Genomic DNA, 18,007 nt, shown 5'->3' with positions numbered 1-18,007 from the left:
ATTGACCTCCGCATTGGATAGACAGCAACATTGAATGTTCCAGTAATCAAAGAAACTTAATTGCTAAATTGGAAATCAAAATAACTAAACTGGGCCAGAATCCCCAATTTTAAACTACTACGTTTTGTGCTCATCGATGTTAGTGTCGTAAGCGCCATCGACAATAAGGTCCCTTTTCATAGATAATACCACATATACGCAGGAGCCTGATTCAGCCTACTTTTTGAATTTACACTCCCAGTGACCCCCCCGAGGGACCTACGAAAAAAAAATCCAAGAACTAATTATTCACGGGTCAAAATCTATAATGACTGTACTACCAGCAATCCATAATTTTTACTGACACGCCTATTCGAATTTTAGTAATTCGATTTGTTTTAGATATGATTGATTTGTCAGCGTCAAAATGACATTTCTTCAACCAAAAACGTCACGTTTGTCAATAACAGATCAGTATCATATAGGAAACCGATCGAATAGGCACCTAACTAAAATTCGAATACGAGTACTTATGCCTGTTGTTAGATTCCATTTTTAACTCTCAATCGTCCATGCCCTCCGGCGGGTGCTGCATCTGCGTTTTTAAGACGAAACGGGAGCTGAGCTAAAAGTCAATTTTGAGATTTCAAGCTGAATATACCCGTCGCTCTGACGGGGCGTGAGAGACTGTATTTGTGTGTGTAATGCACGCACACAGATGCGTACGCTTGCACCCGCGCGCGCCTCATTGCCGACAATTTGCAATGTTATTTTTCGTGCGTTACTGCCACGAGGCGTTCACTTATTACTTACTGTGTTGCGATTGAATTTTTTGACCCGGCTTACGTTTACGGAACTCGATAATCTTTCTACTACTGTGACTTGGCTTTGTTTACTTGACTTTGCTGATCAGCTTATTGTTTTGGACTCCGTGAGTTGTGGTTACCTATTGGACCGCACGCAATTCATCTACCTTTATTCAAGTAATTAAGCGTAATTAGCCGAAACCTTTATAAGAGTGTAATTCATAAGAAGTACATAAGATATAATTTATGTACTGGTTTGCTGTTAGCTTTTAATTGTATCACTTTACATATATGTTACTCAAATAACTAACACGGTTACACTGTTGTAAGAACATTATTTTTCAGGTAGGCCTTATTATACCTACTATAGGCCTTATTACCTCCTAGTACCTTAGTAGTAGTAGTACTACTACGGAAATTGATTCAAAGACTCAAGACTGACTTAAGTGGCAGTAGGGTGTAGGGTTTTTTCTAGGCTTAATGAGTTCGCTGAAGCTTATTTTTTATACTTAGCGCACAGAACCACTAGTTTAACAGTATCAGCTCTAACCACATGTCACCATTTTGTCCTTTACGTAACAAACTCAGGGGCCCAGAATATCCGATGTACCTATCAAATCAAGGTTCTGTACCAAATAACCGGGGTTATTATAGTTCGTTATTTTTTAGCATTAGAAAGAAGGTAAACAATCATGACGTGTCTTTTTATTAATAATTATTGAAAAACGCTTTCAAAAATTAGTTTATATTACTTATGAAAGCAAAAGAATATAAAAAAGTATATGATTAATACATACATACATACATACATACAATCACGCCTATTTCCCGGAGGGGTAGGCAGAGACCACGGATTTCCACTTGCTACGATCCTGACATACCACTTTCGCTTCCTTCACATTCATAACATTCCTCATACACGCTCGCCGGTTTAGGGTGCTCTTGCTCATTAATATGATTAATATGATTTATAATTCTAACATATTTGCTATGACTTATTTTTCAATGGTAATTTTTAATAAGACATGTCAAAATCTGTTACCTTAATGCAAAAAAAACGAACTTTAAGCGTGCTAACTTTCAAAATTTCATTTTTTATAAGATAGTATAAGTAGATGGGCAAAAATTTTGCGTCCATGTCCACCAGTGAGTAAGTGATTGAGATACCTAAACACTTAACTTTATAATGTAAAATGATATAATTTACTAAGCTACTCGTTTAATTTCAGGTAGGTTGAATAAGGAACCAAGTAACCATGGGGAGGAGCAGTATTTACTAACATTTTCTTTTTGGGTCTTCAGAGTGTATCGTTTCCTTTTTTTTGCACATATTACACTTAAATATATATTCTCTGTGTAAACCCTTACGTCTTTCAATGACAAAGGCAAGATCAGCAAATGTACAATTTGTATGATCGTGCCTGATATTTGAGATCACAGAAAATAAATATTTTAAATCCACTATTCTGCGACCTTCTAAAATTTTGTTTATCATGATTCATGATCAAAAAGCTCGGATTCAATAGTCATATAAAACGTCGATTATGCAGTTGATGATGAGCTTGCATTTTCTACCATTGGTGCTGCAAATGCATCAACCGGTGGCGATAAACTTTGCCCGCTTGTAAAACAAATTACTATTGTGATTGTGTCCAGCAAAAGGCCAAAATTCGGTTTACTTTCCTGTTTAAAATATTACTAATTTATTCATATTTCAGATTAGGTACATAGGTAACTGTCTGAATGTTACAATGCCAGCTGGCAATTTCTATCACATTTGTTTGTTTGGTAGTCATGGTAACATTCACTTACATTGATATCCTTATTAAGATCTGTATCTTATTATCCAGACCTTAAAATATTGCCACCGTTGCCCTTTAAAAAAATACTGTTTAAATAATTGGCTACTCAAACAATGCTTCTATAGTATAAATAATGACTACACAAAAATGGGTAGTATTGTATATAATGCACGAAATAAGGCCCGATTCTTAAGCGGGTTTAAATTTTGAGACCGAAGAGAGAAATATCAAGTTTAATAAACACAAAAAAAAAACATTGATGGGCCTTATTTTATAATTTAGGCCTTACTTTGTAATTTAAAGTAGAGTTAGGCCAAGAAAAATCTATAGCGATTTTGATAGAACACGCAGTGCAAGTATTATTTCAAACGTCGCTTCTATGAAATTATGACATATAAATAACACTTGCACTGCGTGTGCTATCAAAATTGCTGTAGACTTTTCTTGGTCTGACTCTAAAATATTCTTTATTACACCACAAACATAAAAACAAATTAAAAAAAAACCGGCGAATTGCAAGTCGGACTCGCACACGAAGGGTTCCGTACCATTATTTATAAAAACGGTCACCCATCCAAGTACTGACCCCGCCCGACGTTGCTTAACTTCGGTCAAAAATCACGTTTGTTGTATGGGAGGCCCCACTAAAATTTTTATTTTATCCTGTTTTTAGTATTTGTTGTTATAGCGGCAACAGAAATAAATCATCTGTGAAAATTTCAATTGTCTAGCTATCACGGTTCGTGAGATACAGCCTGGTGACAGACGGACGGACGGACAGCGGAATCTTAGTAATAGGGTCCCGTGTTTTACCCTTTGGGTACGGAACCCTAAAACCGATTTACAATGTAGATAAAGGTAGCAACAGGCGGTCTTATCGCTGTTAGTTCTTATTCTTCGTTTGTTTAGCATTAGAGTGAAGGTGACGTGTCTTTTTTAAGCATGCAATCGTATAATTATTTAGCTTTTTTTGTAATAGTTATGTACTTAGTGGTTAATATTAGTATTTACTATTTTTTTTTTCAATAATGCTTAAAAACGAAGTATAGACATGACAACCAAATATTAACGCCATTGTAGGGCAGGATATACAGAACATGAATCATTTGTACTGTCACGCTCTGTGATTGTTGAGCCATTTAGGGTTCTAGCTAAATTGGACATTCCATAGAGCACGAGTAAGTATGGAACAACCAATTCAGCTAGGACCCTAAATTGCTCGACAATTACGAAGCGTGCCTGTAGGTACCTAAAAATTTTGTTAACCCATTTTAACCATGCAATAAAATATTTTTGATTTTGATTTCTAATTTGAAATATTAGAATCAAAAAGTTCATAATAGATTGTATATCATAACTACAAAAATGTGTTCCCTACTCTCAACCCAAAACCCCTTGTATCTTAGGATCTAGATATTTTCACACAAGACGGTTTATCGATAACTTCTTACATCACTAGATTATCGACATTAAATGTCGACTATTGCCCATCACTTTTCTGGCTGTGTACGTATTTAGAAACTTGACTCCGCCCCTAAAATTAGTGCGATAGGGACAACTGCAGCTGAGGCGAAAAATCCTGCGTAAAAATGACAAAAATCGAGGTTTCGTAGTCCTCTTTTTCCTCCCCCAAAACTTAACCAATCGTAACCAAATTTGGAAATCTAAATGATTATGAAATTATCTGTGTCGGACCGTTTTGCTTTTTTGGCTAATTGATATCAGTTTTGAATACCACGCCTCTCATTGCGGCATAGTCTATTAGGCCATTTTGGCCGTTTTTGAATGGCTCTAGCGCCTTAAAAAACAAAAATATCAAAAAAAGCAAAACGGTCCGACACAGATATTGACAATATTAATCTGTGTTGAAAAAATCATTGCTCTAGCTTCAAAAACCACGGAGGAAAACGAGGACTACGTTTGTATGGAGGAATGACCACTCCTGTTGGCTCTTAAGGTTCCGTATCAAAAGGGTAAAAACGGGACCCTATTACTAAGACTCCACTGTTCGTCTGTCTGTCACCGGGCTGTATCTCATGAACCGTTATAGCTAGAGAGTTGAAATTTTCACAGATGTTGTATGTCTGTTGCCGCTATAATAAGAAGTACTAAAAAGTACGGAACCCTTGGTGGGCGAGTCCGACTCGCACTTGTCTGGTCTTTTACATTTCCGTATTAATTATAAGAAAATGACATAACTCTTTTTGTTTTTTGTGTTTAAGAATGGCTTTAATTTAAACATTTAATAATTAAGTTAGGTGTAAAGATTTGTACACAACTGTTAGTAATCGAATTGATAATATTTTGACTAACACCCATTCATTTTTAGCATTTTTTTTCGTTAAATATACATCATCAATCAACATACTTTAGCAAGGACATCATACTGAATAAATATTGTTACACCCCTAAAATAAACCATTTCCATCGCAACCTGTTCAAAGAAGCGACACGAAACGACGACATTACAATATTATATGAATTATTTACACAATGTTAGAAATTTACAATAGCTGTAAATATTTGATGTCGGCGAAATAATGGGACCGTTAAATATTTTATTGTTTCTTTGATATTCTGTCTTGTATTCCCTGTAGAAGCAGATATATATTAAATATGCCACTTAGGTAGACATTGACATGTAAAGGACTTAATTTATGGGGGAAATTATTGTTACATTTTGGATGCCTATGCACTTAATTTAATAAATACTTGTGTTATCAATATGAATGCCGTTGTAATGTAATTATTAAAAGTGTAAGGATCATTATTTATTAATAGCTTATAAAGATCATTGTTACTTTTATTTATGATTAGCTTATAAAAGAGTATCAATTGACTCATACTTGTCACTGGTTCCCGCCATGTTGAATTGTTATAAAAGGGCGGGTACACAAGTGACAAGTTGCCAGTTCGAGTACGAACAAGTTATAGTGAAGACGTCTTAAATATTTTATTTTAAATTGGTCGTGATTATGTTTGTAACAAATGAATAAAGTTAAAATATTGGTTTTTATTATTGCGTTTTCATCATCAACCCGGTAATAACCTAACAATAGGTAGTGGGAACATGCCGACTAACTTACACTCACATTAAAATCTGATAATATAATTTCATTGGTATTTACATAACTTTATTTATCAACTTAAAATTTAATAAATACTGAAACAATACATAGAAACATCTTAAATAATTACGAAAGTAACTATTCGTCAAACCCGTTCTTTATCGCTTCCGTTGCAAAAGTGCCCATAACACTCACGGCATTACCCCGCTGGATGGCTATGGACAGCCTCTGCACCAGAAACGATTCGGAGCGGGGATCCTCTCCCTTTTGCCTGAGTCGACGGCCTATGTTACGCACAAATTGTTTCACGTAGCACCCCAGCAGCCCGCCGTTTCCACCGCAAAAGGGACGAAAATATAACCCGAGCCCAAGGGAACATACTTTTGGCGCTTCACCGCCGCCTGAGACTCGGCCGCCGCTCCGGCCGCGCGTGCCGTGCGACTGATATGAGAGGCGGCGAAGGTGCTGACGCACGTAGCGTCCCAGACCAGGCACCGCCCTCTCTCCCACGACACTAAGGTTAGGCCATCAGGCCGCTTGCCGTCCGTGCGACTTAGACCCGGAGGCTCAAGCACGGATGGTAAATTTAATTATCATACATTTTAATGAAGTTGTTGAGCGTTTATAGCTATTTCTAATTAAATCACTTACAGCATAGTTACAGGAACTTCATTAAAAATTACTAACTTAGTTTACGAACCTATCATGAACTTCAAAGTTAGGAAACACGTTGCCTAATACAGCCGCCCAAAGCGTGTATGGATAGGAGTATATTTAATCTAAAATAAACATTGAGTAAGATATCGTAACATGGTAACAATGAACAGGATATGTCTATGGAATTAAAACTGTAGTAATGTTTCAATGAATAAGGTAAACGTACTGGTGCTCGACGCGGTCCCAGTACATGTCATATTGAAACGTAAGTCATTGTCAATAGAGGTGACAGCAAGGTGTCATCTATTGGGCATTAGCAAGTCGAGCAATAGTACGTTTACCTTACTGGTTGTGAAATTCTGCCAATGATAGTGACGATAGGACCATTTGGGTGAGAGTAGATTGTTGCTACGCCACGAATGCTACGTCGCGGCGTAGTGCCGCTACAAGGTAAGTTTTTGAACTGTATCCCGGTTTGACGGGTGCAATTTGGTTTGACGTTTGATATGCAAGGAAAAGTGAAACTTACTATAGTGAAACCTCGTGAGCACGAATCATCGTACGCCAAAAACTGCGTGTTAACGAAGTTTCGTCTTATAGAGGGCATCGACTTAGGGTCGGTTGCACCAAACTGTTCGTATCGTTAAAGAGTTCGCTAAATTTTTATGTATGGAAAGTTTCATAGTAAAGCGCCGGGGCGCGCCGGCTGACGTTGATCAGTCTGTCAAATGTGGTTGGTGCAACTGGCCCTTAGAGAGGTTCTTATTAGGTAATTGTTCGTCTTAAGACCCAATAGGTTCGTGTCCTTCTCTCACTCTCACTGAGCGTAAGCGTGAGCGAGATGGATGTGCGTGCTCGGGACTGCAGATATCATGTTTTTGAATTTTAATTACAAGAAGTTACAAGTTACGGACGGCACATTGCCCGTAGAACCGATGGCCGTTGGGGCGGAAAGGTTCTCGAGTGGCGACCACGTACCGGAAGGCGCAGCGTGGGTAGACCCCCACAAGGTGGACTGACGACCTGGTTAAGGTCGCAGGAGTCCGCTGCATGCGGGTGGCGCAAGACCGGTCATTGTGGCACTCTTTCGGGGAGGCCTATGTACAGCAGTGGACGTCCTCTGGCTGATATGATGATGATGATGATGATGATGACAAGTTACGGCCCGGCTTACTCTCAATGAATATCAGGGGACAGTTTTAGTATAAATGGACCTAGATCCAAAGTAAGCTCTATATGTTATGTGTATCCAAACATATGTTTGGATACATATAACCTAACCTAAACTAACCTCTCCTTAGGGGACGGATTACAAATAATAAAGTCTACCCTATGTCCAATTGTCCATCTCAAAGTTTATCTAAATTCTCAAGGAAGCTAAGTCGTAAAAAGGTAACTGCCAGACAGAAAAAAGAGCTCTTACGCATTTATTATACTGTAGTTTGTCTTGTACAATGGATACCTTAAACGCTGAAGCAGAATTAAATATTGTGCCGCGTTTTTCGCCGTTTATGTAATATTCCATATAATTTTGAATAACAAATTTTATATTTTTCGAAAGTGATCACTTTTTACTATCATCGGTCACAAATGCCTTATCTCAGATATCCATATATTTATTTATTAAATAATAGATGAATATGTACTGATATTGGAATGCCTTAAAACTAGTTAGTTTGTTTGTAGGTTCAATTAACTTAGCTCAAACCACTAAGCCAACCAGTTCTCAGAATTATCTAAATTGCGATTCCGAAGGGACCTGAGCAATTATACAGACCCTTAAGCTCCTTTAAGCTTTAAACCCAATTAATCTCGTTTATTCAGACCTCGTGGAGGTATTTGCGCTATACCTATAATGTAGTTTAAACGCGTTACTGGACGAACTATCTATTTATTTAGAGAATCACTACATTCAATTGATGGCTTCTCATGGTGTTGCTGTGTACTGTAATATTAATTTAGGTTGTAAACTATACATTTATTTAGATTCCACTCATTTGTAGAGTTTTAGCAATTATAGGTACCTATTTTACTCCCTACCTGGCTAGAATATTTTATTATTATAGCAAGGAATATAAGGTTACATCGCCGCAGTCTCCTTTGGGAAATGTCGGAGTCAAACTAAGCTAAAATAAATACTCACTTTTGGTTGCTGCGGAGATCCTCATCCTCAAATTATCGTTTCGGATATGCAATATTCTTTTCGGTTGCGAATGATGATAGAGAAGCATTCAATAAAATTTGCAATCAATACTCACTGGCTCCAGGTGTGGATCAAACAGGTCTATATCCTTGAAGCCGCAAATTGCTGCAGTCTTGCCTTCGTTCGCCAAAGTCGAAGTAAAAGCATTAAGAAGTCAACAAAATGGCAATTGATACTTACTGCCTCATAACGTCGATCAGAAAAAAGGCTGTCATCAAAGCTCCAGAACACACGAGCATTACCTACTCTGAACTGCAGTTCTGCTTAGGTTATATAGGGGTTTTAGTTGTCCAGTGGCCGATTTCCGATTTCAAACTCAAGTAATTTTCGAACGCTAAGTGAAAGGGACACGCGGAGGGTGTTTTAGTTTTGTGCGTGTTGCGAATTGATTAGTGACCAGCTGGATCGCAAGATAGATCGACATTTAGATAGGTAATATGATTTACAAAAAATTCAATCCGCACATCCATCTTCTTTTCGTAGAAATAAATAGTTTTGGTTTATATGTTTTAGTTAATTTAAATCATTTTTTTAAATCGCAAATCTGCCGCTGGACCCCGACAAGAGGTTTCAAAAGCACTTACAGGAAGCAAGAGTAAGAAGGTAAGCAAATACTCACTGCCTCATAACGTCGATCAGAAAGAAGGCTATGTCCTTAAAGCCGACAGTTCCCGCACGCACTAGCATGTAGTACTCCGAGCTACAGTTTTGCTTGGGCTCGCTGAAGTCAAAGGAGAATCCGCCAGTGGTGAGCATGGGCGTGCCCGTGCTGCCGAGGAACTTGGCGATGCGGGCCACGGCGGCTGTTGACAAAGGAAAACCTTTAGAGCACCCATTGTCATTATTAATAATAAAATATAATCCAAACTATTTACCAACCGACAGATAAGTACTTATATTCAACCACATGAATAGGCAAATTAAAATATATGTATACGTATTTCTACAAAATAAATGGTAAAGTATTATAACTATTTAACTTTAAACGTTTGGTAGGGTCATTGCGTCAGTTAACCGTCCAGTGCCTGTTTCCGTCCACTTGCCGTAGTTGCCACAAAGAATTCTGTATAATTTGAATATATGCATTCATATTAGGTGTGCAGTGGTCTAAAATAAATCGTAGAGAAAATATTATTCTCGATAAAAAAGACACAAGAATATCTCAGCTTGCTAACCAACTTATGCAAAGTTAGGCTTTCACAATCAAGTTATTAACCGTAATCCGCGTAATCCACCGTGTGAAGTTTTGGCTAATCCGAGGCGCGGGCAACCTAGCACGCCTCGTGTTCGTTGATTATACACAGCGTGATTTGCTAAACATTCCGTTTGACGAACGCCCAATATGATATGCTGTTATATAGGTACATGATGATTAAAAAAACCTTCGCCAAATTAAAAGAATTGTGCGGCTTTTTACATTTACCGTTATCGGTAGGTACACGAAACGCCAATGTATTAATAAATCCCGACCATAAAATCATAAGAATCTTATACCTGTAAACGAGCAATTCTTGTATATCTATTTATATTTCGGGGATCTCGGAAACGGCTCTAACGATTTTATCTGGGCGTTTTCGGGGGCGAAAATTCTAGCTTGGTCTTATCTCTGGCAAAACGCGCATTTCCGAGTTTTTATATGTTTTCCTAGCAAAGCTCGGTATCCCAGATATTATCTTGATTAACTAAAGTTAATCGTGTCGTTGTCTGACTTGTACCTACTTAGGTAAAAACGCAAAGGGTATTTTTATTTATTATGCGATGATTACGCGCGATGTAAACTGGCAGGTGCACATTTTATCTGTAGTTCCATTGAATGATGTTTCGATCCTAACGACATCATTATGGAGATTATATCACACAGATATTTCTGTCCATTGGTGTTTTGCGCATTGGAAATAAATAACAAAACATGTTATTCTTCGCTTGTGTATAGGTTACGAAAAAATTACAATCTTTACTGTTGTTATCTTAGATATCATGTTAGGAGAGATGTCATCCAGAGTTAGGAAGATCATAAGGCACCATCATATCATCGGTTAACACTTGACATATTTACAAAAAATACCATTATATAATTTATGTAACAACTTAAAATACAATTTTTAATAAATATATTTTCATGACGTGTCTAAGTATAGCTTTTGGAATGTTGCTATTATCCTCCTTCCTTAGAGAAATACACCTCTCACCTTTTATCCAAAAACACCGAAAATAAATTCCTGGGATAAATATTTCAGAGAATTGTTACCATTATCCTTGCTCCCATTTGCCCATCATATGAACACATAATACCTACAAATCACCAAAATGTCACTGACTTCCTGAAACATACGTTTCAATCAATGTTTCTTTTATGAAAGCATCTTCCATCATCTTTTCCATTTGATTTCACATCAGCAATTTCAATAACAGCGACCCGCCCCGGATTCACATGGGTTAGCAAATTATACACTTTAACCTTCCTCAAGAATCACTCTTAAGATAAGTGAACGAACATACATACACATCAACTGACAGACGTGGCGGGGGACTTTGTTTTATAAGGTGTAGTGATGAATAGTTGTTCAAGCACCAGCTTCGCTCAGCATCAAGCCAACATTATTATTACGATAACCAAAATGTTACTTTACACTCGAAATAAATGCTTTTTTTCAGCAATTAATAAAATTGTCATTTTTTGTTTTATTAATATAAGTAAGTACTTAAGTAGTACCTAAATAAAAGGGGTCCCTAATTTACAAAAAAAATATTTGACCCTGGCTTTGATCGTAAAGATGGGACAATTTGCAACAAACTCAGTCATTCACCTTGAAATCATCTTCGAGTATTATAGGACCGCCGTCTGGTCGATATCTCATATTAATACAGTTTACTGGTTTATCTAAGATAAAACTAATCGCTATTCCAAGACCGTCACATCTCAGGCATCGATAATGTATCACTGGGATTAATGGTAAGACTGTATATTGAGAACAATCCCCTTTTTATTAGTTGCCGTTTTTCAAAGTCAAAACAACTTTGGGTTTTGGGTATACTTCGCTTAGTACGTATTTAGGCCATTTGTGAACCTCTTTCCAAGAGACTGTATAGGTATTTATCTCTTCAAAGTGTTTAATTTAAATGTAAAATGGAGTTAGACCAAGATAACTATGCAACGATTTTGATAGAACACAGTGTGCAAGTGTTATTTACGAGTACGTCATAAATTCATAATTTCATAGAAGTTTGACTAGACTAGGGCTAGGCTTGTGAGAGCTGCAACACTAGCCTTTCCTCACCATACTCCGCTCTTCCACCAAATGTGTAGAACAACCGGGTGATTGCGCTTTGACGGACTAATAGTCACCCCACACTAGCGTCTCCCGAGCGTCGGTAGCCAACTCTATGGCTGCTGCTCGACGCAGCGTCGGCGTAACTGCGCAGCGACGCCATTTTCCAGTGCGCTGACTAGACGCCGACGACGCTCAAAGGATGCTAGTGTGAGGCCCGGGCACGGCCCAGTCTAGCGTGAGTCATCCTTTATGAATGCGTAAACGCTGAGTTTCTGTAATTATATATTTTCCAAACGAATACAATCACTGGGCCCCAGAGATGGGCCAAATTATATCCAAAGTTAGAATAAACAGAACCGCATTGAATCTCTACGGTCAACAGAACACGTCGGAAAGTAAAGTTAGACCCGGACCTCCAAGGGTCTGAATTCGTCGCGAGTTTTATTTACTTAGGTGGTTTTCGATCTCATCCCATAGGCAGGCGTGGCTCACTCCGCGATTTCGTCGCTTTGCTACAGGTAGCTAAACGTACATTATTTATTCTGTGCTATAGGGAATCTACCCCATACTATTATACTACAAAAGGCGCCAATGTAATTTTTAGTCGGTTCGAATCCCCGGCGAGACAAACGATTTAAAAAAAAAAGTTTTAATGCAGTGTTGTTTCTTTTTTTAAATAAAATAATGTTTAAATACAATGCGCTAAGGGTAGGGCATGCAGTACCGGTTCCGGTACCAAGAATTTCATTTCCCGGTTCTGGGCATGGCTGGAACCGGGATTCCCGGTTCTTCCCGGTTCTCAAGGCATATTAAGATTATACTTAAGAAATTGTTTGTGTTAGTGTACAATCTTTATGAATGACTTATTTTCATATAAATTATTACATACGTATCGATAAATGACTTATTTTATCAAAAAATCTAGCGTTCCAACCTATTTTACGAAACCAACCTGCACACGGCCCTCTACAGTTTGAGACTTTGCCTATGCTCGCTCACATTTTTGTAAATCTTCCGCTACGCCCCTTTGGAAATTCCCAATACCTAATCACTACAAGTCAATATTATTGCACGCGCTTTCATCGCAAAACCTTGGCTATAGGCTAGAGCCACCAGCCCTGCGAATCGCTGGTTTACCTCCGCCTGATGGGCATGGCATTACGAGCTACACGGGAGGCCCCGTAGTCGATGCACTCAGCACTATGACGGCACGGCATATAGAAATTAAAAAATCAACCCGACAACGGATTTTTTTCATATAAAACCAACTTCCTAGAAAGAAAGATGAATATTCGAATATACCTAATATCCTACTTACCCGAGCCAAAACGTAATATCGATTGGAATACCTACTTTACCAGGTTAATTTGTCGGGTTATTTGGGTCCCCCGTTTCATAGCAACATTATTAAATGTGATTTAATGTCCCGAGCTAAAGTACTAGTGTTAAAATGGGAATAGGGTTCTTTCGACACAATGAAATTCCCGGGAATTCCCGGGAATTTGAGAACCGGGAATTCCCGGGAGCATGCCCTAGCTATTTAAGTCGAAGTTTTTAGGCACTTTCCCTCCAGGGCCCATTAATTTTTTCCACACTGTATAATAACGTAAGAAATAAATAGTAACACCGAATATTAACATTATTAAGTAAAGCTACTCGATTATAGTGTAGGTAGCAAAAGTCAAACAAAGTTAGATTACTTTTAAAGCTCATGGCATTTTGTATACTTAAGTCAAAGCCAGCAAATCACGTGGTGACAGAATTTACGGCGCAATCGGAGAGTCAATAAGCCTTGCACCCTCTTAAGCGTGTTCACATCGGATAGGCTAAGAGTTGATGTTTGAATTTAGTACGTGCCATCTACTCACATATATTAAAGGCACAGAGCAACAGCCAAAAGAAATTATGAGCACGTTTGCGCCAAACAAGGCCAACACCATGCTGGCTGGCAACCCCACATTGCGTTTTGGCATTTTTTTTTATAATGAGTAGGTACATAATTCTCTTCTCGGTCGAATTACTCTTGGAAGAGAAGTCGTGGTCACGTCGAACGACCAACGATTCTACGCCAGTTCTCCCTGGCAGATGCTTCTCTGGCACATGTAATATGCTAGAAATAATTACTTGTTATGTTAATTTGGTCAGGTTATCATCGGCCGCTAACTTTGGCCGCTAACTTCACACCGGTTATTTATATTAAGTCATTGTTAACGTTTTTGTTCTGCTTTGTGTGTCTATTTATTAAAGCCCTTGCTACACGGTCGCCGACAAGCCTTCAGACCGTCTAACCTTGGTCTGACCTTGGACTGTGGGTCCGTCTGAGTTGTCTGGCTAGACGGTGGCAGACCACAGTGTGTTCAGAACTCGCGGACGGACAACACGTATTGCAAGCGCACAAAATGGCGCCTAACCTTTCAGAAAGTTGGCGTAGCATTAGTACCTACTCAGTGGCGTATGGCCCTAAGGGCGGCGTATGCCGCCCCTAGCGGATTGGATTTTGGGGCGGCAAAACTTATTGGCCGGGGCGCCAAATTTCATAAATCATAACCTACTCATACTAGTGTAATGACAAATAAATAAGTTTTAGGCATATATTTCATTTTTGGTACAAGCTTTTATCGCTGACTTACTTTTCTTTCCACGGGCAACTAATACTCGTCGAGACAATTCTAAAAACCCCCAAACACAATTAGGTCGCGTTGTTCTATCACAGGGTTCCTATGGCCACCTCCTGTCTCCATCATCAGATCAGCTCTATAGTACCATAATAATGCATTGTCACTTGACTTATATAAATATGTATGCAAATTTTCAGCTCCATCGGAAACTGGAAAGTGGGTCTAATATAACTTGCAAGATTTGACCCGTACCTAGTGAGTATTATATTCTTTGACCCGTACAAACATAGTTACATACCTACTTACATTAGGTACATTGCAAGCTTGTAAAAAAAGAAAAGGGTATGGATGAAACGCTGGCTCAAAAAACGGCATTTGTTGAGTCATTTCAACTCAATGAATTTGCTGGACTACGCTACGGGGACATACATAACTTTCTGAGAATGAAGAGGAAAGTATTTGATGAATTATTAGAAATGCTACTGAGTACCCATGGCATGGCTAATCACACGAGCGCACACGGCGCGTCCTCCAAGTGAAATGGCCTAGTGCGGTCGGCGACGGGCGGCTACACGGTCCCGGACCGGCCGCTCAGACCGCGGTCGCTGGCGCGCGCTCGCATGCCAAGGGCGTCCGGAGGTCAAACGAAATTTTGTAGGAAACAACTGTCTACACGGTCCGGGACGGACCAAGGCCACGCGGTCTGAAGGCATTTTGGCGACCGTGTAGCAAGGGCTTAAAGCCCCTGCTACACGGCAGCCGACAAGCCTACTAACCGTCTGACCTAGGTCTGTCCTTGGTGTGTGGGTCCGTCTGAGTTGTCTGGCTAGACGGTGGCAAACCACAGTGTGTTCAGAACTCGCGGACAGACAACACGTATTGCAAGCGCACAAAATGGCCCCTAACCTTTCAGAAAGTTGGCGTGGCATTAGTACCTACTCAGTGGCGAATGGCCCTAAGGGCGGCGTATGCCACCCCTGGCGGATTGCATTTTGTTTTTCTTCCTTCACTTCTGGGGCGGCAAAACTTATTGGCCGGGGCGCCAAATTTCATAACCTACCTACTCATATATACTAGTGCAATGACAAAAAAATAAGTTTTTGGCAAAAAAAGAATATTTGGTACAAGCTTTTATCGCTGACTGTACTTTTCTTTCCAGAGGCATCTAATACTCGTCGAGACAATTCTAAAAACCCCAAACACAATTAGGTCGCGTTGTTCTATCACAGGGTTCCTATGGCCACCTCCTGTTTCCATCATCAGATCAGCTCTATGGTACCATAATAATGCATTGTCACCCGACTTATATACGTATGCAAATTTTCAGCTCCATCGGAAACTAGAAAGTGGGTCTAATTTAACTTGCAAGATTTGACCCATAAAAACATATTTACATACTTACATTAGGTACGAGTATATTGCAAGTTAATAAAAAGTTTGTAAAAAAAGAAAAGGGTATATGAATGAAACGCTGGCTCAAAAAACGGCATTTGTTGAGTCATTTCAACTTAATGAATTCGCTGGACTCTACGCTACGGGGACATACATAACTTTCTGAGAATGAAGAGGAAAGTATTTGATGAATTATTAGAAATGCTACTGAGTACCCATGGCATGGCTATTAACCACACGAGCGCACACGGCGCGTCCTTCAAGCGAAATGGCCTAGTGCGGTCGGCGTCGGGCGGCTACACGGTTCTGGACCGACCGCTCAGACCGCGGTCGCTGGCGCGCGCTCGCATGCCAAGGGCGTCCGGAGGTCAAACGAAATTTTGTTGGTAACAACTGTCTACACGGTCCGGGACAGACCAAGGCCACGCGGTTTGGGGGCTTGTCGGCTGCCGTGTAGCAGGGGCTTAAGTCAGTAGTGTGTAGATAATTTGGCGAATCGTCCAACTTGACCACATCGAAAGATACTACTGTTAACTTGCTACACCTGCGGGCGCAGCACGGTTCCATTTTTATCGACTATCACTATGTACGTCCCTTTCGCACTTACATACTTGTTAGAACGTGACAGGCATGGTGACAAGGGATAAAAACGCGACCGTGCTACGCCGCCTGCTTTTATTATATTATGTCATGTCGTTTGTGTCGACTGTAAAATAAATAATTAAAATTATGAATATTTGCGAAAAGTGCCATGCATCGTCACTGTCATACATTTAAATATCTACAACGATGTAGAAGCCGGGAATATATCACTAGCTCTTAGCGCGAATAGGTGTTACCTACCTTGTTTACTAACCGAAAGTGTTACGTAAAGCGTAAACAACAGGCTTCGATGGAGATTTGTGGGCTTGCCTCCGACGAGCGCCAGTTAATTTATTGTACCTGTACAATATGCTAATACCTACCGCTTTTGTCTTCTTGCCGCCTTGTGTTTTCCTTAGTCTAATTTGGGTTGTTAATTGTAAAACAATAATTTTAAACGCTAGGTAATTTATTTATTGGGTTTTCTACTGTTTGTTGTGTATTGTTTTAAAAATGTCAAAGCTTCAATATAATTAAGCTTTAATGTTAAGTTAAAGAGTGTAAGTAAAGCAAAAAGTAGTAAAAAAAAACAACTGGTTGCACTCCGGGAGTGCCGGCAGAAGTGAAAACTCAATGACATTGTAAAAGTTGTTCGATCAGGTCACGTGTCCGTCTTACATCTTACGAATCTTACGGTCACGTGACCTGTCGCAAGTTAAACATTTTTTCCCTATCAAAAAAAGTGCACAGCGCCGCTAAAGAAGTTTTCACTTGAAAATACATTTTTGTCAGGTTGGCAACTGATTGTGGGTTGGCCTTCTACCCCGTTTCTCGCTAAGAGAAAGAGATGCGATATGAGAGTCCCACATAACCCCCGGCGTCTTCCTAGGCACATGGGGTATGCGTAACAGCATTACCACATCGTTATAAAAAAAAACAACGGGTTGCACTCCGGGAATGCCGGCAGAAGTGAAAACTCAATGACTAGTGCAAAATGTCTGCAGCACTATAATGTATAATTGAGGTTAACGCCATCTAGCGTTATTTCGTCGCATTACTTGAAACCCCTAAGCACATCACTGTTAGTACTCGAGTTATATTAGTACCAGTTAGATCATTGGCATTTAAATCAATAAAGAAAAACTCAATGACATTGTAACAGTTTTTCGATCAGGTCACGTGCCCGTCTTACGTCTTACGGTCACGTGACACCTGTTACGAGTTTAACATTTTTTCCCCATCACAAAAAGTGCACAGCGCCGCTAAAGAAGTTTTCATTTCAAAAAGTTGTCAAATTGACAATGCTCGCCATATTAGAGAGTACCACCTTCTGTATGTATCCCAATCCAGACACCTCACGATCGTTACTTAGGGCATTCAATGAGACTCTGATATGAAAACTTTGACTGAAATAAAAACCTCGTGAAAGCCAAGTAAGGCACGGCTCCTACTCCCAAGAATAGGTACAAGTACTAGTTTTACGAAAGCGACTGCCATCTAATCATTCAACCCAAAAGAGAACTAGGCCTTATTGAGATTAGTCACTATCGATATCGACACAGAATAAATAATAGTACTAGGTACAGAAGAACTCACTCTCTAACAAAACGCGTCTGTTACGATCAGCA

At 39.4% G+C, this 18,007-nt stretch overlaps 1 protein-coding gene across 1 annotated transcript in view; it reads right to left on the bottom strand.

Annotated features, from left to right (window-relative positions):
- LOC134789944 (atrial natriuretic peptide receptor 1) overlaps nucleotides 1-18,007 on the bottom strand; it is a 245,932-nt gene that overhangs the window by 210,481 nt on the left and 17,444 nt on the right. Inside the window, exon 3 of the mRNA XM_063760684.1 lies at nucleotides 9,135-9,318. Within this exon, the coding sequence (XP_063616754.1) occupies nucleotides 9,135-9,318 (184 nt within the window). The remainder of the gene's footprint in view (nucleotides 1-9,134; nucleotides 9,319-18,007) is intronic.

This window comes from Cydia splendana, chromosome 1 (assembly GCF_910591565.1).
Source record: "Cydia splendana chromosome 1, ilCydSple1.2, whole genome shotgun sequence".
NCBI classification, from domain to species: domain Eukaryota; kingdom Metazoa; phylum Arthropoda; class Insecta; order Lepidoptera; family Tortricidae; genus Cydia; species Cydia splendana.
The sequence above is the reverse complement of the archived record's forward strand: the minus strand, read 5'-3'. Positions and strand labels throughout refer to the sequence as shown.